Source organism: Morone saxatilis, unplaced genomic scaffold, assembly GCF_004916995.1.
Source record: "Morone saxatilis isolate NCDOM2014 unplaced genomic scaffold, NCSU_SB_2.0 Contig7, whole genome shotgun sequence".
Taxonomy (NCBI): domain Eukaryota; kingdom Metazoa; phylum Chordata; class Actinopteri; family Moronidae; genus Morone; species Morone saxatilis.
The window spans coordinates 9,187,867-9,208,775 of NW_023340246.1; the positions used below are offsets into that span (position 1 = coordinate 9,187,867).

The window sequence follows — 20,909 nt, forward strand, 5'->3', positions numbered from 1 at the left end:
AACATCAACCTCTCTTTCTTTCTGCAACCACAGTTGTGACTACCGTTTTATGTCAGCAGGGGTCATAAGTGCTCTGCAGGAGGGACATCTCTATAACCTCAATTTTTAAACTGAACAATGCAAATGCAGTGCATTACGGGCATAGTCAGTGACAAAGGTAATGGTACCACATTAATTAATATTACTTGGACTTTGGTTATATAATAATGTATAACAATAAGTCATTAATAAAGTACAAGAATTTTTAATTTACACATTTAATGGGCTTATTATTAAATATAATTGAATTAGGTTATTTCTATTATTATTGAATTAATAATAATATAGTATTTGTAATAGTTTATTTTGTTCATGTTAAGGATTACATACAATACTAGAAGAAAATACATTGTATAAGAGGTTTAAAGGGAAATATTGTATGCATACAACAGTAGTGGAACGTACATTTACCCAAGTACTGTACTTAAGTACAATTTTGAGGTAATACTTGAGTATTTGTCTGTTACTTTATACCTCAACTCCACTACATTTCAGAGGGAACTTATTTCCCTACATTTACAAAAGTTCCTTAAACTTTGACCCTTTAAGTGAAATTTTGATGATAATAGTTTTGTACTTTTATTTTAGTAAGTTGTTGAATTCAGGAGTTTTACTTGTAAAATTGTAGTATTTCTATATTGAGATATTGCTACTTTTACTTAAGTAAATAATAATAATTATATTATATAATAATAATAATAATAATTGTATTATTATTATTATTATTCCTCCACCGCTGACAAACACATGTATTTATTTATTTATTCTTTGTATTTCATTCAAACACATCTGTTGTTGTGTCCAATGAGCGCAGTCTTCCCGTACGTCCGGTTAGGCAAATAAGCAAATTACAACCGCGCGAGCTCATTGGCTCGTGCTCGAAGCTCCGCCCCAGAGCTCTCCCAGCGCGTGACAGCAGAGGAAACCCGAGACAGTGACCCGACGGCCGGTGCTGCGCGTGCTGACGGTGCCTGTGTGTCTCAGGAGGTCGTTGGGAAACTCACCTGTCTGTCGCTGATGGAGACCAGACAACAAGGTGAGTCCGCGTCGGTTCGTGTTCAAAACAAACTCTTTATTTGTCACACTCAAGTTTAAAGAAAGTCGCTGCTGCTTGTTGTCAGCTCGCTGTTGGTCAGATAATGAGCTGGACTTAAACGGAGGCTGCCTCTGGTTTAGGATGAAAGGAATGAATAATGTCAGCAAATAGCCCACTGGGAGACTCTGTAGTGGAAGTAGTGCAGAGACCTCCTAGTTTATAGATTAATTATTGATTTATTGAATTATTAATTCTTGCAGCTTGTGCTCTTAAACATGTGTGTTTCTTAAATGTGACTTTCTTTCTTCCTTTATCTTCAGTGACCTTCTATGTGTATGCTGCTGTCTTTCTATAAAGCTCTGTGATGCCATTCTAGTGCTGATTGAATAAACAAATAAGCAGACAGGAAGACTCTGGCATGCTCAGTTGGCCGGTGTCCTGTAGGTTTGTGTTTCTGTTTGTTCAAGACATCATGGAAACTCCAGACCAAATGAAGTCTTGTGGCTGGATACTGTTTCCTGGCTCAGAGGCTGTCTGGTGGTCTAATGCATGAGCTGTCAGGTATTTCTGGTATTTGTAGAAGATCAGCAGCATGCCAGTTCCCTATTGATCTCCTGAAATCAATGTAATCGCCCTCTTATCTGCACTTGGTTTCCTGCATCTTCCTCTTTTGTTTTGAACCCTGATGGATTAATTGAAGATTGGTTTGTTTTGAGATGAATTCATTAAAACTCATTGAAGTCGTTTTAATTCATTCGTGAGAGAGATTTACAGTAATAAGAATACCACATGTTTATGTCCTTATGTGGCTTTGAAGGACATTTTAACCGACAGAAAGTGTAATAGTTGAGACTGACATGTTGCTGTTTGATTCAGTCAGTGTTTACGGAGGAATGGGGACAGGAATGACTCCCATGCAGTCAGCAGGATGAAGGCGGTGTTTGTGTATACAGATAGTTAATTGCTTCCCTTTGCATTCCAGGTCTGAATACGTACCTATGGCTCACTGGGAGTCAGCAGGGCAAAACGCTTCCTTTTTTTCAACCTGAACTTGATGGAAATTATGATTTGCATTAATTATGGGAAAATCCTGAAGGTTTGTAATCAACCCAGGTCTTAAGAAATGCCTGAATGAATGAACATGCTATACAGTGTGCACAGTGTTGTTGCTGTTCGGCCTTACTGCAGGCAGCGCGGCCTCCGGTTCAATTGATTTTGCAGCCATATGACCATCCCCCGGCCTCTGATTTAACATAGCCACATGACCAGCGGGCTAAATGGGAGTCTTGTGACCAAAGGTATTCCACCCCAGGAAAACGGGAAAGGGGGGAGAGAAACAGAGAACGGAGAGTAAAGAACGGGAATGTTAAAATGTATATTTGTTCCGCATTCTTCTGTTGATTCAACAGCAAACCAGACAGCCGGTGAAATACATCACAGTGGGCTAATGAGTGCTGCTTTGTCTGTTATTATCATGAGAGAAAAGGAAGCACAAAGGTGGATACTGTGGTCCACTGAAGTTCATCTGCAAGATCTTCAGAAAGGAAAGGTCCTTAGGAGTCACAAACATGCTGTTTCTTAGAAATAAATGTCATGTAAACTTGCTTCTTTAGTGATGTTGTCATTGTCTATTCATGTTTATGTTTTACACTGAAATCTGTGACCCTTTTTCGTCCCTGAAAAAGCGGTTTAGCACAAGTCAAACCAGAAGGAAACCGCCGTTAGTGAAACAACAGTGCGCTTATGCTGGCCCGCTCCTTCCTGCAGTGCAGAGTATGGTGTAATGAGATTTCGACAGCGACCAGAGAACTTTGATTGCTCAATAATCTTGGATATCCTCGCTTAATTGTTTTAAAGTTAAAGATCTCGTCGTTAACTCTGTGTGGCACAGATTTGCTCCCTGACGCCGGCTTTTAAACAGCAGGAATCAGGTATATCCTGTTTAAACAGCTCCAAGATGTCCAGATCTGTGCCACAAAAGGGGGACAAGGCAGATTTCCTGTTCCTGTGTAAATGCAGACTCAGATAAGCTGCCTACAGCAACTCCAGTAACCAAACAGACCTCACTATTACCACGTTACTGACAGCGCCGGGATGGACACTGGAGAAACACCCAATCTCCCAAGAGGATTGACGTGTGTGTGTGTGTGTTTGTGTTTGTGCATGTGTGTATATAACCCGTTTTCTTGTCTCCTCTCGCCCTGCTGCCTTGCTCTGCTGCAGAGTTGTACTCTAGTGTTCTGAGTGATGCAGTGGTGGACTGGGGCAGCATGGGCCCTGGAGAGGAATGGGTTAACTCAGCCACACACGAGGGAGAGCAGGGTAAGACTCAACTCTCCCAGGTAGAAACAAAACGTCCAAAATCCAGACTGGATCACAGGGTGGGAAAACGCTGCTGCACGGCCGATCGCATCACAGGAAGTGACGTCAGTGCGTGTGCGTTTGGTGACATCACCTGTTGAAGCGACGTCACTGGCCTGGGGGTGTTTGAAGAAGTGCAGCGGCGTTTTTTTTTTTTCTTCCTGGCGTGATTCAGTGTGGATTTAACTAGCGATGGTCAGGAGAGTGGGTGAGCGTCGTCTGAGAGCACGGACAGCAAGGCTGGGATCACTTCTGATCAATCAATACAATAGAAAGTGCCATTCTTCCAGTTGTCAAAACAGAAGAGAAAAGAGAGGGACATTGGTATTTTTGCTTGATTCAAAATATATTTAATTATCAGAGTTGTTTCTGTCCATGTCGATACCAATGTAAGAGGGGAAGAATCCACCCATTCCTGATAAGGTGGCACATAAAGTGAATTCTTGAGCCGCACCAATATGACCATGCAAAGGGACACAGACGGCTGTAAATATTCTTTAACATGTTCACTAATTTAACGTATAGGCTACATTGTCAACCAATTCTATAAATGAATGAATACAAAATAAAATAAAGGATTATAGTTAACATCAGTAGTGTATCATATCAGCACATATCGAATGACAGATACGCCGATATCAATACGATACTGATATGGCTGCGATCGACTGATATATATCGGACTTTCCAGCTAATTGACTAATTACTTCAGCTTTACTCCACAAAAACGTTCAGGTTGGCTTTGATCAAAGTACAGTAAATCCAAATCCAGATGAATATTTAATACTCTGTGAATGGCACTTAATTGAACTGTTTAGGGATTTCAAGTAAGAATTTAAATTTAGGATCCATTAGGTAATAAATCTGAACACAGAACACAGAACGTTTGCCTACATTGTCAGATGAATAACAAATATAACTAATTTGCTTATCATTAGATGCAAAAATGTGCTGTTGGGCCTCCACTGACACCCACCTCCTGCCGTTTGTGCAATGTCTGTGTAACTAATGTCTGTGTAAGCTTTAAAGGTTCTGTTAGTGTAACCTGTACCCAAATACTGGAATAATACTTCATTTGTGTCAGTTTGTGACACTTTGATTTAACAAATGATTTTAAATGGTTTAATGGTTATGATTTTCAATCATGTGAGCACAGTGGAAAGAGAATAATCTGAAGCTCTTAAAATTAGATTTAGACACAGGTTCCCACAACCAGACAGCCACAAAATGAGCTGATGAGGACTAGCTTTATATTCTACTTGAGTGGCAACAAAATAAGACTTTAAATGCCACATAGAGTAGAATTAGCATATTGTAGCTGTGGGAGTTTGATCCATTGTTTACTCTCACGGGAGCTCAGACTTCCCTCTTTTAAGACTCACTAACCAGGTGGCCCTCTGATCTGTTTACAGACGCTTCCTGTGTGCTAAAATCTCACATGGCTCATCATCAGACTTTGCATTTTTTTTTTTGCCAGTTAAGCTAAAAAAGTCATTAAAAGCAGACTCATCACTTGCAAAATAGGATGAATCATGCACTGTTTTGTCTAAGATGTACTGAAATACATTGAACTGTTACTTTGCTCAGGTTTGAGTCAGGGTATGTTTTGTCCCTCTGACGAAGAATCGGTTAAAAGGAGCTCATGTGGCGAAGACTTGGCTCCAGTGGCACAAAATGGGGAAAATCTGACAGAATGGGATAAAACTTCACCATCAGGGGATCAGTGGGGTCAACCATCGTCTCAGTCTGACAACTGGGTCATGTCCACCACTTGGGACATGCAACTGAACAGCACAGGTGAAGAGGGACATAGACTAGAGCCTGTAGAACAGACAGTCTTTCACTTTGGTTGAACATTTACTTCTTGTAAGAACTGACCTCTGTGGCAACCTACAGCCACACTGGAGCTGAAGCTGCCACTGAAGACACTGAGGTCAAATCCTTTGTGTTTGATCTCTAGCAGCATAAAGGATTCAAACCTACCAATAAAAAATAGTGTGGGTATATTATCTGTAGGCAGATTTAGGTATTGTTAGACTTAATATTTTTAATTTGAGTAAATTACACATCTTACTCGAACTTTCTAATGTAATTTTATTTGACATTTGACCATAAAGTCTCCACTGGTATAAGTGTATGTCTGCATAGACGACCTATATATGAATAAATGACAGTAGCTATAGAGTATAATGTCCAGGTCTGTTGGAAATGTTTTTTAATTGCAGCTCCACAAGCTTTGCCTTCTCTCAAATATATTAAGCTAGTTGTAATCTGTGATACTTTGCGAAATTGAAAACATGAGAATTCAATTAAACTAAGGACTGTACATTGAATTAGTCCAGTAACTGATGTTGACATGTGAAAGGGGGAAAAAACAGGAATGGATATTGGTTGTGGTGGTTACAGATTATGGGTCACCGAATGCCAATGTATAATGAATGGCCATCAAATCTTTATAAAAAATGTTCAACCAAAAGTGAAACATTGCCTTAAAATGTAATCGTGACCTTTACAGCCCTAGAATACGATTAGCTCCTACAGATAGTGTACACTGGTTATATACATGAGCACGTTTAAAAGCAATGTAGATGACAAATTCAGTGACGAATAATGTTCACTTGTGTAAACGGAACAAACTGATAAGATGAGTTAGTAAGTTGCCTGTTCACATCGCTTTAAAATGTTGCCTGTGTAACGTGAACTAGAAATTCTCATTGATCCACCTCCGTGTTGGGCAGAGACATCTAACTGATTTCATGCAGTGAACCATGACTGAGATCATTAACTTCACGTTTCAGCATTCTTCCCATTCCAGAGAATTGGAACTGGTACAGCAGTGTATTATAGTACAAAGGACAGGGACCATCTTTCAAAACCACCATAAAAACTGTGTGTAACCTTATTTGACATTTGACCGTAAGATCTTTAAACAGTGTTGGCACTATTCCATGTCCTTTAAGACGTGGCTAACACACTGTGCCTTTTGTTTCCAAGGCATGTGACTCTCACTATTCTTACATACATTTTTCAGACACTGAAACTCCCACAACACACAGACACAGCCTGTTCTGAATATAAACTGGAAAAAAATGCCTTCATGTCATGTCAAACCTTTCTAGTTTTATTATTTTATATGGTTTAAGTTTAGCGAGCACACACATTAGCTAAAAATAAAGCTGCCTTAGCTATTACAAAAGGTGCGTACGCTTAAAAAGTGACCCGCCTTAGCTAAAAAGAAACCATTTGCAACATGCTTCTTATTTAGATTACCTGTATGCTAAATGTAGCACCAATATGGTCACTCATCATTAAAGGAAAAAAAAAACGAATATTGTAACGTTACTTCAAAATGAATTGAAGTGGAGATGCTGTGCTGTGGATGTGTGCCTTCTTAGCATGTTGCATCTTGAGTGCCTTTTTAATGTGTTATGTTTAAGTTAATTACTATATAATATAACTTTCTAAATAATACTGATAGACCCTGGTGGACAGTATTTAAATCAGTGCTCTCCCTTGCATTTCTGGCATCTCATGGCTTTGTGAACATGAGAAACAACTTGGTCTGAGTTCACTTAGACAGACCTGAAAAGCTTCCATCTCAGCCACAGGGGTTTAAAAAATCTGATTGTCCTGCTGCTGTGTGATTTAGTAGCAGAAATAGCTCCCTGCTATGTACTGGTGCATGCTGTGCTTGAGTATAGTGCTGTAAGCTACACTTTTGTGAAGAGTAAGTGTGTTTGCTGCATGTAGTGATGCATCCCTTTCTTAACCGTAGACTTTGTATTATTCAGTATTGAACTGTGAACAGAAGTTTGGTATAGTTATAACTATTGTTTTGGTCAGTCCTGACTAAACTTACTCTGTCGCCACCTGTCTTATAATGCTGCCACGTTAAGAGAGAGGACACCTCACAGCAGGTACAGTAATCCTTCTCATTTCAATTCTGTCAAAATTGTGTTTTCTAGATACAGTTTACATGCAAAACCTTCACAGGTCCACGACAAACACAGCGACCCGATTACCTGCCTGTATTTGCGCTTCTCGGTTTGTGTACGCAGTCATCCTGCTGTTGCCTGGTGCTGTGTGCTTCCTGTCTGACCTGATTTGCCTTCCACAAATATGAGAACTCCTGCAACAATACACGGCTAATCAGACGGAAATTCTGTGTAAATCAGTTGTTCTCATTTTACTTTTACTCTTTGTCCATGTTTGTTTCATTCCCGCAAATTACAGTTTTGTGTGTCACCTATTTAATAATGCCATCATTGTGGGCTCTCGACTTTATCTGCAGAATAATTCACGTTATAGAAGGAAATATACAAGTCTGAAACCTAATGATGGGCTCAGTGTGTTTCTGGTGTCAGCTGATCAGGTCAGGTGACAGTGTTTGTCAGATTTGTTGCTCTGCCTGAATGTTTTAATCATAGAGATGCTTGACATTGATTTTTTTTTTTCTTAGAAGTGCATGTAGTGCTGAGCCTGTGCTGGTGTGTGTGGGCGTGGCCGTGTAATTGTGTGTATGAGACACAGTGCTGTTTGCAGAAGTAAATACAGTGCGGAACAAGTATAATGAGGTGTTTTTGTGAGAGGCAGAAACTTCCCCCTGAGCTGGAAATATTATGTTCTGAAGATTGTTTTCTAAGTCTGTAAAAGAAGGTGTTTTCTATATAAAACTGCTTTGCTTTATTACTTTAGGGAATATTTTTTTATATTCTGTTATGCCTCTGATTTCATAAACGCTGTCATACTCTTTTTTTTATTGGGAATAGGTGCCAAGGCAAGACATCATTTGTTTAATTTGGTCTCAAGTAGAAGATCTCTTATTTTATTTGTTCTGTCAACCACTAAAGTCCAATATTGCAACTTTAAATTCAATATGACCTCAGAAACAGCATCTTGTTTGTTTGTTTGTTTGTGTGTGTGTGCGGCAGTCCGTAGTGTCCGTCATCAGAGCTAGAGCAAGATAATCCACATCAGTTAATCCCGATTAGAGCGCTACAGGCTGCAGCCACAGATTACATAACAGTCAGACACAGTCAGACATACAGACAGACAGACAGACAGATACTCAGACATAGAGACTGTCAGACAGTTTGCAGCTCACAGATACATTTTAGAAAATCCAGAGATCTTAAGTAAAACAGTGAAGGTCAGAAGCACTTGTTTCCTTTGACGTTGCATCTAAAGTACAAGATAGTTCAACTCGTTATTAACACCAATAATAATACATTTTGTCCAAAGCAACTTACAGTAAGAGGATTCATAGGAGCAAGAAGTTTATGACAAACTGATGCGTTTGATCCGAGGAGTTTTATAGTGCCTGGCTATAAATGAGAAAACATTTTAATCAAATTACTACTTTAATTCAAAGATCTTTCTTTCTTTCCTCTTTTCTGTTTGTGCGTCTCCTTCACTGTTTTACAGGTCACACAGAGGTTTTAATGAACATTTCACCGTGTGTGTGTGTGTGTGTTTTATTCAGGTTTTCTGGACTCTGAGCCATTGAGGGAGGCTGATGAAGATTTTGTATCAGAAGTCAACTTAAGCAACCCCATCATGACAGACGAGGAGAGAGAGGAGATTCAGCAAGAATTAGCTAAAGTATGTCCACCCATGCACGTCCTCGGGCTTAGAAAGAACAAGAAGTGTCAATATCACGAGGACAGAAAATGGACGAGTGCCTGTTAAGTAGCTCTTTTTGTCCTTTGTTTGTGTGTATTTCCAGCTGGAAGAGGAGATCAGCACACTGAAGCAGGTGTTGTTGTCCAAAGAGAAGCAGCACGCAGACCTCAAACAGAAACTGGGCATCACTCCTCTGAGCGAGCTCAAAAACAACTTCAGCAGAGGCTGGCACGACATGCAGACCTCCACGGCGTACGTTTGCAGGTTTAACTGAGTCAAAGTGAACAAGAGAAAGTGTGTGTGTTTATGTCCGTTGGTGTGCACATGACTGAATGGCTTGCCTGTTTGCTGTCAACATAGATGCCCTTCACAGGACTCACACACACACACAAAGAGCAGGTTGTTGTTTTATTTAACAGCTAATTTTGCGCCATGCTCCAAACTGAGTGTCTGTTATAAACACAGATATCAGAAACCCAATTAAAAAGACATAATCCTCTGCTCCTGGCTGCACAGCATGTTTGTTATCTTTGTTGTGCTCCGTGTAACAGAAAATCATAAACCTGATTAAAAACACATCCAGTGGCTACATGTTGCTAAAGGCTATCGTTGACACACAATTAGCTGAACATGTCCTGTCCATTCTAGTAGAAACGATAATGTTTTATCTTGTATGCCATTTTCTGAACTCGTACATGCCAATTAAATTCAATGTTCTCTGCCATGGCTGCCAAGGAAAGTTCAGCTTGGGAATTATGGAAGATATGTACAATTGCAATATAAAATCATACATTCTTAGGGAACTTATTTGGGGGGGGGGTCGACTCAAGTTGTTGATTTTTTATTTCTGTTTGAAGGGTATAAAAGTATGTCTGCTTAAGATATGGTAAAAGGTTTGTTCCTATCTTTTATATGACATGGTAAATACAGATGTATTTCCATTTTATCCCATCAATTTCCTGTTAATTCCCATTAAAGTTTCCACCTTGAATATTCCTGGAATTTTGCAACCCTACCCCATAGTCATGACATTAATATCTTAAACTGTTGCCTGACTATTCGGATAAAATAACCAGATTTTTACTCCATTATCATGACTGAAATACATCTAATGTTCCTCCGAATCAGGTTAGGACTTGTTGGACAAGTAACATTTTTTTGCCTTTTAGTGTGCAGAAGAATAACCTAATTTCCTCATCAGAGCCATGAGCTGTGAGCTCTTACCCAAACACCAAGAGACAGAGAGGAGCAAGGGGATAGTCTCTAGAGGCCTCCCTTTTTATCCAGTTACACTTCAACCCGGCGATCACTTTACACACACAGTCGCCGTCCTCATGTATAATGAAGTAGTGTGACCACAGGAGAAGTGTAACTAGGGAACACAAATGTGTAAACACCACCAAAATAACTGGTTTAAAGATCCCCTCCAGACATGTTTTTATATGTCTTGATCTGCTTCTCCTCCCTCATTAAAAATCTATAAATATGCAGATTTTGTTCAAGGTTTTCCTGCTGGACACAAGATGTCTCCTTCTTCGCTGTGAAGTCCATTCTCAGTGTGTGTGCCCTGGTGGCTTCAAGTTTCTACATCACATATAAATTACATACTGGACCAGGATTTGACTTACAAACTAGTTGTGATGTCACAAATCATGCTGGTAGGCCCCGCCCCTTATAATCAGATTTTCGATGAACACAAAGAAACTTTCCTCTTTCAGCAGATTCATGTGAAAAACATCCTTCTAGTGTCAAACTCTGCACACACACCATTCTGCACAATGAAGCTCAAACATCAAACTGTAGGAACAAGAAGAATCTTTGAGTGGAGGGAGACTCAAAGATCTAACAGTAAAGGCTTTGTTGGGCAGCTCGGTGCACCAGTGTACTGTAGGTGTGAAGCAGTTTATCCTGAAGGAAATTAGTTTGTTGTGAAAAAGGGTTGACAGCCCAGGCTGTTAAAAATTAAACCACCAGATGCAACACAGTAAGTGATAATTAAGACAATGACAAATCAAATGTTGAAACAAGTTGCGTGGGTTTTATTGCCCGTGATTGGGATGGTGATTAGTAAAAATGTATGTGATTAGTCATAATGGCAAAATCACCCAAAGGCACTTTGGTGTGATGATCCCATATGTTCTATCTGGCTTTAGGTTTGTGTGTGTATGTGTTTCTCCACTTCATAATTATCCATATACATTTGTATGGATGTGTGGATGATGATGTATTTATTTAAGAGTTTGATGCGTGTGTGTGTGTGTGTGTGTGTGTGTATAAACCGTAATGACGTATTTTAAATGCACCTTCTTTATGTCTCAGCTATAAGAAGACATCAGAGACGCTGTCCACAGCAGGACAGAAAACCTCAGCAGCCTTCACCACACTGGGCAGCGCCATCACCAGGAAGTTCGGGGACATGAGGTACACAGCGATGTCACATCTGATTATTTAGTGTCGCTTCAACACAGGGTGGGAACTTTTTACCAATGTCAGCTGCGTTCTATTGCTAATATATTATGTAAATATGTGGGGCTTTTACAGCCATGGTGGCCTTTTGCCATCGTAAAGGCCATTAACACACTTTGCATATTCAGACCTATCATAACACAGCCTACCCATTCCCCCACTGATGCATTTTCCACTTTTAATTCCGATTCACAGACACGGTTTTATTTGTGTTACTCATCCCCGTCTTTCAGAGAGCAGAGTTTTGACTCTTGCTTCTATCCAGCTCAGGGGGAAGTTGAGATTATGTAAGCCCACATTAAGCTGCTTTCTGTGGGGAGCTGAAGAGCCCAGAGGCAAAGTCTGTCCTCCTCAGTCGCTTTCTCTTTCTTGTTCTGTCTCTTTGCCTCGCTGTCATTCTGTGTTGCTCTGTTTGAGACGCTGAAAGTCAACCTACAGTGTGTTCGGCTGCATTGTCCTGCGTGTAAATAAATAAAACATTTGTGTGCATGACGACAGGAGAGAGCTAGAGGATGTGGGCCTGTGTGACTTCATGTATGTGCAAGAGGAATTAAAGCTTTTCTAATTGGAAAACAAAGCTAACTGGAGAGAATTAAAGACAATTGTAAAGGCAGATGGTGTATTGCTGATTCTGGGTACACTGCAGCTTATTCTATGTTTGGAATATAAAGTTCAGAAAGGAAACAATGCATTATCTCTGATTATTCCAGCATGGTTGGTCTAGAGTTACTGTTCCCTCGAAGGTATGTTCCTGTGGTTTATTGCTCATGGTGTGCAGTTTTGCTTTGTATGCACATACAGACAGCATGTTTGTATGCATTTGCTGTGGATTTGTGTTTGAAGTGTGTTCTCGCATGTCATTTTGTCCTGTCAGTCAGAAATATTCGACCATTTTCAAACTGAGTTTCTCTAAAGTGATGCAACATATAACAATTTTCTTATATCTGCCTACCTGTTCCACTGTCTTATCATGGGTTGTGTGTAGTTTGTGTAGACACTGTTTACTATAATGATTCTTACTATATGAGCAACAACAAGAAAACTCTATTTTAAACTGTATATGCAAAGGTGAATGTCACTTTAAAGAGGATAGGAACTATCTTTCTGATATAATGGACAAAGTAACAGAAAAGCTGATTTCATCCTTTCTCACATCAAATCAATCATAAATATATCAAATATTTGTATTTGTGCACACTTTGGGCAGTGTTTCTGTGTCACCACTGTTAATTCTGTCATATTTCTCTTTCAACAACTAACTCTTAACTCTAATGTGTGTGGGTGGGTGTGTGTGTGAGATCACATAGATATTTTGTGTACAAAACATTTGGTAATCATCATTTAGGTGTTAGTGTAGATACGATTGTGTGTTTGTAATGTTTAACTTCAGTAGAACATTTAGATAACGTGTAGTTCAGGACAGTCTGGTTCCCACAGTAGTTTTGTACACTTGCTTTGAGTTTAGAGATATGAGGTTGTTATACTATTAATGGCATATTAATATTAATATATAGCATATTGCCCAGTGGCAGTTTACCTTTCATATAGAAATTGTTTGTATTAACAACATAAATGTTGAGATCTGTCAAAGTATCTTAAAATGTTTTCCCTCTTCCTCCATGCTCCCCAAGGTCCAACTCTATAGGGTAAGAATCACACAGCTGATTATGTCACATTAGTTGTTCCTGACTAAGGAGTCTTAGGCAGCGAGTCTTAACTCAATAGATCTGTCAGATCAGCTGATGGCGCTAACCGCTTGGTACAGTATGGATGCAGTCAGTCAGTCAGGTGGTTCTTGTCTCAGCTCAGAATCAGATCTAGTTGATATTGGTCTCTGACAATAAATTGTCTCAATGAATAATGTGAACAAGGCATCATGAATAGCTGCAGGAAAGTGTTACAGTTAAGCTAATACAGGCTGAGATTGATTTCACTTTTCAGCAATTTTTGATTTTATTGAACAGATGGTTGAAGGTAGATGAACTGAATTAAGTGTGAGCTGCAGTATTTTATGATATCACACCACAGAATAATACCCTACACACTTCTCTCAATTCCATCCTCTAATAGTGGCTGTGGGACTGACTCTGCATGAGCACAATATCAAAAGAAAACAATGATTTCTCTGGCTAACTCTGTGGGTCAGTGCAGCTCTGGCTGTGTGTGTGTGTGTGTGTGTGTGTGTGTGTATAAACTGTACTAATCATTAACTCCTCTCTTACCACGCTCTCCGGGGATAGCTACTCTATCAGACAGTCTATGAGCATGCCCACCATGAGGTAACCACACTCTGCTTGCTTTTGTGTGTGTGAGTCAATTTATGTGTTTTTCTTCTCTTTGTATGACGTCTTTTTTTGTCATTTTTAGCCACAAAAGTCGACCTTACTCTGATTTAGACAAATTAATAAAAATAGTTCAGACACCAGGTACAGTGCAAAAGCAAACTGTTTCAAATAATTTCTCCAATAGGGGATTAATAAAGTAAATCTTAAATCTTAAGGTGTCCCCTCCATTGACACTGATTTAGTTAGTGGCTGAGTGGTAATAAGTTCATTCTGATGCTAAAAAACCTGGGAAAAGTTAAAAACAGATGGTATTGACACCTGCTTACACCCCCTACTGATGTTTTCTTTGCCCTTTTCATACCTCAGTTCACATAGTCACAATGTATGCCATTAGTTAATACTTAATGTATCCCAGAGTGGGGTAATAAGCTATTGTTTACAAGGCAACACATGTAAATACAGTCCTTTTAGAAGGAAGGACATTTGTGACTTACCCGTATTATAATGTCAGGAAATAGTTGAGCAAATAATGTTGTGCAGTTGTTCTAAAATATGAATGTAGTAGCCTTTCTTTCTTGCTTGCTTTTTACAGAAACTCTCCCAGCTTCAGGTCTTTTGAGGAGAAAGTTGAGAATACAGTGTCCACTATCAAGGTAAACAGTGTGTGTTTGTGTGTGTGATAGAGGGTTTGTATGACTTATTTCAAGGCGTTAAAATGTCATAATAGATTATTTTGAAAGCATGGTTACTATACTTTGTTGTTTTGCTTTTCTCTATCTTTGTAAATTGACTCAATGTCATTGTAAATGAGGGTCGTCCCTCAACTGATCTCTCGACTATAAATAAAGGTTGAATGAATGTATATAACCGCAGGGCATGTGACTATTTGCTATTGATTAAATATTGACAGTCACACCTAATGGATAACATGCAAACACTGCTTTGTTTAGTAGTAAGCAGTGAAAGCCACACAGAGAAACCGTCTCTGAGTGTTATAAAATGGGAGTGAAGCAGAGAGAACAGAGCTATAATCTGGGTGTAATTGCTAGCTTACACTCTGACTCTTACAGCCTGTTGGTTATTTATATTCACACTGATCCTGATGCAGCCTTGGCAGCAGCAGACCTCCATCCTTTGTCTGTACTTCTGCGATAGCCAGTGCAAAGACCACTGTCTAATTTAAGTGTGTACAGAGAAGTTAGATTCTCTGCTGTTTTGTGACTTGCTCTCAAAAACACTGCAGTGTTCAAACAAAAGCAGTTTCAATTAGTAGTTTACATTTCAGCTTTGGTTTCGTATTTAAAAAAATTAAAACATTGATCTCATCCTCTTATTTGCTCACTGGCTGTGTCTGAGAGTGAAAGTCTTTGTAAAAGTCTGCCACCTTGAGTCTGTTCTACAGCAGTGCAGCAAAGATGCAAGTAATGATTCAGAGATGACAGCCTATTTTATTTTTCCTGCATGTTTCATAGACAAAGGTTGGCGCTTCGGAGACCGGAGGCAGCTTTGAGGAAGTCCTCTCCTCCGCAGCGAACGCCAGCTCTCAGGACACTCCCACTAACACCTTGACGGACAGCTCTGAGAGGCCGTGTTAGAGCTGCATCCGCACCACGAGGCAGATCTTCAACCAGGAACTCTGATCACTGCTGTATGGCAGTACTTATCTTACTCAAGGCTCTGACTGAAATGTTACAGAATGCTTTTATCTGATGCAAAAATCCCATATATGTGAGTAAGTCTCTTAACAATTGGAATTTCCTGCAACCCTAAATGCTTAGAAAGAAAATTGGCACCATTTCTTGTTTGGACTAGATTTACTCTAAATATTCTAAAGCAGCAGATGTCTACTTTTATTTTGAAGGATCAAGAAAGCTACCTTTGATTTAGTAACACCTATAAGTGGACATGGTTGATCTTTTTGTTGAAGGACTCTCCTTCAGTGAGTTGGATTTAACCAACCTGCCCTCCAGTGGCCTCCAAACCATGTTAAACCACAGATGCTGGATCAGATGGGGTTGAAGGGGAGAAGCAGTGAAGTCTTTTGTAAGAAATGAAAGGAGGATGAGCAGAATCCAAGAACCAAAGCTTTGTATTTCTGGCCTGTATTTTCTTTCTGTCACTTACTGTAAGTAGAGCGTCTCATGGTTTGGCTCATGTAGTTACTTCGTCACGAGTGGAAAAACTCAGCTGTCAAATCCCAGCTGGAAGTCCTCACACACAAAATGAGAGGTTATGAATTCCTTCTTTGTTATGTAAATTCAACATAAGTAGAAACAGCCATGTTGGTGCAGTATCCAAAGTCTACACCACTATGACTACTTTCATACCAAAAAATACAAAAGTACATCCTTTGGTTATTATTAGAAATATATCTGTTTGATTTTTAAAAAAATTTAAAAAAGCACTTTATGTTTTATTTCAACTACCTAGGACTTTTTACCAAAATGTTTTAAAAAGACTGTATATAACCCAAGAAGTATAAATTATTTTACACTTAGACATACGATTTTGTTATGGCCGATTGTTAAACACACACGTTGCTGCGGACAGTTTGGGTTGGGGCCTATTTGAATGCTGGATCATACTCTCACTTATTCAGTGCATTTACACTATGGGACTAACTAGTCTATAGGAATACATGAAACAATGTATTTGCCATGTGCAGTGCAGGTTTCCATGTGTAAATGTAATAATGGAGTTTATTTTTGTTTTCTCTTGACTGCCAAGAAACAGGAAGTCAAACAGAATCTTATTTATCACTTTGGACAATTAAATCTGATGCTGGAGATTAAAAAATAAATAAAAAATGCCAGAGCTGCACGGTTGTACCTCTGAAAGTGCTGAAGGTAAAAAGATTTTAACCTGTGGAGGTCCAGATAACGTAAAAGTTTACCATTTATCCACATCACCTCCCCTAAAAACTTAATGTCTGAGTTATTTTAGATAGGAGATCTGATGCCTAATGCTGTGTAACTGATACGGAATATCTAACATTAATATAACATCAGACTGTAGCAGTAGCTGTAAAACCACCCTGGACTGTAATGTGACCCTGAAATCCAAGACATGCTGTTACTTACTGATCTGATTTTTAGCTTCCTTTTGCAGAACTAGCCCTGTTAAATGCGGAAATAAAGAATGGACTTAGTTTTTATTACTTATCTATAAAAAGGTTGGTGCCACAAAACATTAAAAATCTGTTTTCTTTTTAACTTTTCAAGAACGGTCTCTGTGTCCACTGCATAACTTTGCCATCAAAGTAATGTTGTGTTTTTAATATATAATCTGTTTTGTGTTTGTTTTTTTCTTATTGTCTTTCATGTGATTTTATTTTCTTTGCTGTGGTTTGAGAAGATGCCCTGGGTCATTTCATGTTCAGTTCAGTCTGTTCATGAAATGTATTTATTAAAATTCATGTCATGAATCGTGTACTGAAAGATCTTTTGTAACAAGAAAAAGTTGCCAGCACTGATCTTTTACCAAATAACTGAACTGATGACTGTCATTGGAAAATAAATTACAGTATATATTTTACATGTGTATATTGTGTTGGGTTGAAATACAAATGAACTGAAATGAAAAGACCTTTTTACAAAAAACACACCAGAAGGCATAACTGTGACACTGAAAAAAAAATAACATTGTGTTTAACGTATTCATCTGTATTCATACAACTAATTACACGTCATTATAAATAACAGTTTTTATGGTTGATGTATCGATATTAAAACTCGTCTAAACCAAACTAAATATAACAATTGACTGTTTTTACAATAAACACTGAAAGCTGTGACTGAACTTGTTGAATAAACAGATAAAACAACCAAACATAAAGTAGTAAAGGTGGAATAATGTGCAACTGACGTCTATGCAACATACTGAAAATAATTTAGTGCTCATTTGCCAGCAGTATTTCTATAACCTATTTCACAAAATCTGTATATTGTACAATAAGACTGCATCAGAAAATGCATTAACACTATTTACTGACGGCAGCACCATTGTTATATTTTTATAGACAGCCCTATGATGTAACATCTGCCAGATAATATACAAATATATAATAACGTGTCAAAATGTAATAGAAACTAGTTGAATAGTTTCTATACATGAATAAACAGGAACTAATGTAATAATGTGAGAACATTATCTGGGAAATTATACCGTTTTTTATTACATTTTCAACCCATTTATTTTGACAAATTATTGCATTTGTATATTATCTGGCAGTGTTTAATTGTCAGAATGTATCTATTATAGTTCCTCATACTGTACTAGAGACATTGAGGTAAAACACAGAAGACAAAGGGATCAAATAGCTGCAGATACCCATGTGTCCTTGTCCTCAGTTACACTGTAGCAAATGAGGAGAAGTTGAAACTCCCAATCTACAGTTTTCCACACTAGCTTCTGATCCTGTGACGTGTTTGTGCATCCTCATACACATATTCTGTGTTACAGTCCAGCGTCTCTGTCTCTCCACTGAGGAGGTATTGTGTGCGTTGCAGTCAGGAGGAGGTGTGTGAAGTCGTACTTGGCTGTGAAGACGTTGCACCAGCCGCCTGCGAGTTCCCAGAATTCTTTGTTTCATCCGTTTTAGTCATGTGACATCCTCTCTCTTCATTCAAAGAGCTGATGAGCTGGAGCACGTCTGGGTGGTGGAAACGACCTGAGAAAAAACAAAGTAAGTAACAGCAACTGATCAGTGATATCAGTGAAATACAAATGTGCATTTGTCTCTTTGGTCTGTTAACCATCAAGGAATAAAGGACATTTATTTATCATTGTACAACACAAGGTGGTATAACGAAATTAACGTTTGCAGTTCCTTCATGCTAGACACAGAAAAAGATAATAAAAATAACACACATACTTCCTAAAACTCCGCACATGTCAAATTTAGTTTTTGAATGACTCGAAGCCTAAAATGACACCAAACATTAATAGTAATATGTGCTGGCTTTTCATTTTGAATTAGAGGCACAACTCTGGATTATTTACTGTTGGTCTGTTGCTTCAAATATAATAAGAAGCTACTTTAGTTGCTATAGTATATGTATACACCGAATAAAACAAAGGAAACGTGACGTCAAAGTATGAGCGACTTAAAGGACCGTGTAAAATGTTGTGGCATCTATTGGTGAAGTTTCAGATTGCAACCCAATGAAAACAGCTCAGCCTTCCAAGCGTATAGGAGAAACTACGGGGGCCACGAAACGAGCAAAAAACGCGAAAGGCCCAGTCCAGAGTGAGTGTTTGGTTTGTCCATTGTGGGCTACTGTAGAAACATGACGGCTCATCATGGCGCTCTCCATGGAAGGCGGACCACAGCGGCTGTGGATAAAAACCTCTCATTCTGAGGTAACAAAAAAACGATTCCTTTCAGGTGATTATACGCTAATAAAATCTATGAATATTATATTCTATTTCTGTCAATAGATCCTCCTTAATGTTACACACTGGACCTTTAAGTGATGAGATCCAGTGAAGTGGAGAGGAACAGACATGAAATGCAGAAGAGGACAGTGACACACTGGAGACGTACCGTTGGTGGAGTCAAAGAACTCCTGCAGTCTTCCCGGCGTTCCCTCCAGCTCCTCGTACTCATGAGCCTGCAGGATCATCTCCAGGAGGTCAAACTGTTTCACCAACCTGGCCTCTGGACTGCTCTGGGTCTCATATTCCTGTAGATGAGACAAATGTGTGTCTGCTCTTCAATTAGTTCAATTATTATTATTGTTCAGCTACAAACCACAGGGTCATACCTCCCACAGTCCATAAATCTCCTGTTTGAGTCCACCAGGCAGAAGACCTGCCAGGTGTGTCATCGCTTCCTGAGAGAGAAGTGAGGAGAAGTATAATTCATCATCATCATCATCATCATCATCATCATTATCATCAAAATAAACAGAAATACTAGAATCTAGAATAATACATTAATAGTAAAACAGGACGTATCAGGAAGAGACTCTTGTGTTTGGATCTGATGTGAGCGACCGTGGTCACTTGCCTCTTCTCGCCTGTGTTTCTCTGCTTTACTGATGTTGTCTGATGGAGCGATATCTCCCACAATGCACTCTGCCATGTCATGAACCAGGGCCAGCTTTATGCATCTAAAAGAAGTGAGGAGAAAAAATGTATGAGCATGCTAAAGCAACAAAGTAATTGGACCATGCTGCATAAGCAAAGTTGAAATCTTTGAAATGAAACAACAGCTGTTCGGTCATCAAATTAACGTCTACTGAAAGTAATTAGTGTCCGTTGTCAGTAGATACTAGACAGTAACTTTCATTTTTGGGAAAAGTTGCTTCTATCTGTGTGAGTGGAGTACCTGTCCTTGTCCACTGTGGGGTCAGTGATGGTCAGAGACATCATGGCCATGCGGTACATGTGGTCTGATACGCTCTCTGGTTTCTTCACGTTCCTGTACACCCAGCCGGTCCGCGGGACCCTCTGCAGGTAACGTCAGCCACAACACACAACTCATCAGGGGCACCGAAAAATCGATCTGTCCTTAAATATTACGTCTCATGACGTATTCCACCAGCTTAGTGAGACAGTTTGTGTTTGTAGAGACTAACTTCACTGCAGATAATCAGTGAAGATTTTTTGTTTGACAGTGCATTTTCCTTTTAGTCTTACATGTTGGCTAAAATTTGATAATACAGTAATCTTATAAGACATTAAGCTGAAATTTCCTTGCTCCAGCTTCTGGAAGGTGAATATTTTCTTTTTTTCTTTTGTAATAAAAAACTGAATTTATTTAGTCGGTCAGACAAAACAATTCATTACCATGAGCTCTGTAAACTCAGTGATCGACCCCATTAATCAGTTAATTAATCACTCAATCTATATAGATTAATGTTAATCAATAATGAAAGATTGTTGGTTACAAGTTAAAATCAACATTGTCATTTAATCTTACAGCCAAAGTAATTAAATTATTTGTAATGTTAATTATTAATAATGTGATATTTAGCATCACTACACAGAGCCAATACAGGGTATTGTCAATTGTATATATATATATATATATATATATAAATATTCATGGTTTGGCAAGAAAGTGGCATACAGACAATCTCATATATCAATATTTG

At 38.8% G+C, this 20,909-nt stretch overlaps 2 protein-coding genes across 3 annotated transcripts; one reads left to right on the forward strand and one right to left on the reverse strand.

Annotated features, from left to right (window-relative positions):
• Window positions 1–965: 965 nt before the first annotated feature.
• tpd52l1 (tpd52 like 1) lies at window positions 966–17,554 on the forward strand. 2 transcript variants are annotated; one of them, XM_035678175.1, is made up of 11 exons: window positions 966–1,075; window positions 3,299–3,397; window positions 5,060–5,233; window positions 7,333–7,353; window positions 8,919–9,037; window positions 9,162–9,310; window positions 11,378–11,479; window positions 13,156–13,170; window positions 13,765–13,803; window positions 14,402–14,462; window positions 15,282–17,554. In XM_035678175.1, exons 1-11 carry the CDS (start codon window positions 1,057–1,059, stop codon window positions 15,402–15,404), a joined length of 921 nt encoding a protein of 306 aa, XP_035534068.1. In that variant the 5' UTR covers window positions 966–1,056; the 3' UTR covers window positions 15,405–17,554. The 2 variants fall into 2 exon arrangements, with proteins under 2 accessions (XP_035534068.1, XP_035534069.1); XM_035678176.1 differs by lacking the exons at window positions 3,299–3,397; window positions 5,060–5,233; window positions 7,333–7,353; window positions 13,156–13,170; window positions 13,765–13,803.
• A 71-nt stretch (window positions 17,555–17,625) lies between these two features.
• On the reverse strand, window positions 17,626–20,295 carry hddc2 (HD domain containing 2). Its single transcript, XM_035678177.1, has 5 exons — window positions 20,141–20,295; window positions 19,820–19,922; window positions 19,575–19,643; window positions 19,355–19,493; window positions 17,626–18,478 (listed from the first exon to the last, which is right to left on the reverse strand). Exons 1-5 carry the CDS (start codon window positions 20,197–20,199, stop codon window positions 18,318–18,320), a joined length of 531 nt encoding a protein of 176 aa, XP_035534070.1. The 5' UTR covers window positions 20,200–20,295; the 3' UTR covers window positions 17,626–18,317.
• Window positions 20,296–20,909: the final 614 nt, after the last annotated feature.

Coding starts and splice junctions, on each gene's coding strand:
- tpd52l1 (XM_035678175.1), top strand. Junction 7,354..8,918: donor GAGAGGACACCTCACAGCAG/GTACAGTAATCC, acceptor TGTTTTATTCAG/GTTTTCTGGACTCTGAGCCA. Junction 9,038..9,161: donor TTCAGCAAGAATTAGCTAAA/GTATGTCCACCC, acceptor GTGTATTTCCAG/CTGGAAGAGGAGATCAGCAC.
- hddc2 (XM_035678177.1), bottom strand. CDS start 20,199: ATGTACCGCATGGCCATGATGTCTCTGACCATCACTGACCCCACAGTG. Junction 19,644..19,819: donor AGAAACACAGGCGAGAAGAG/GCAAGTGACCAC, acceptor CTTCTCTCTCAG/GAAGCGATGACACACCTGGC. Junction 19,494..19,574: donor AGATTTATGGACTGTGGGAG/GTATGACCCTGT, acceptor TCTCATCTACAG/GAATATGAGACCCAGAGCAG.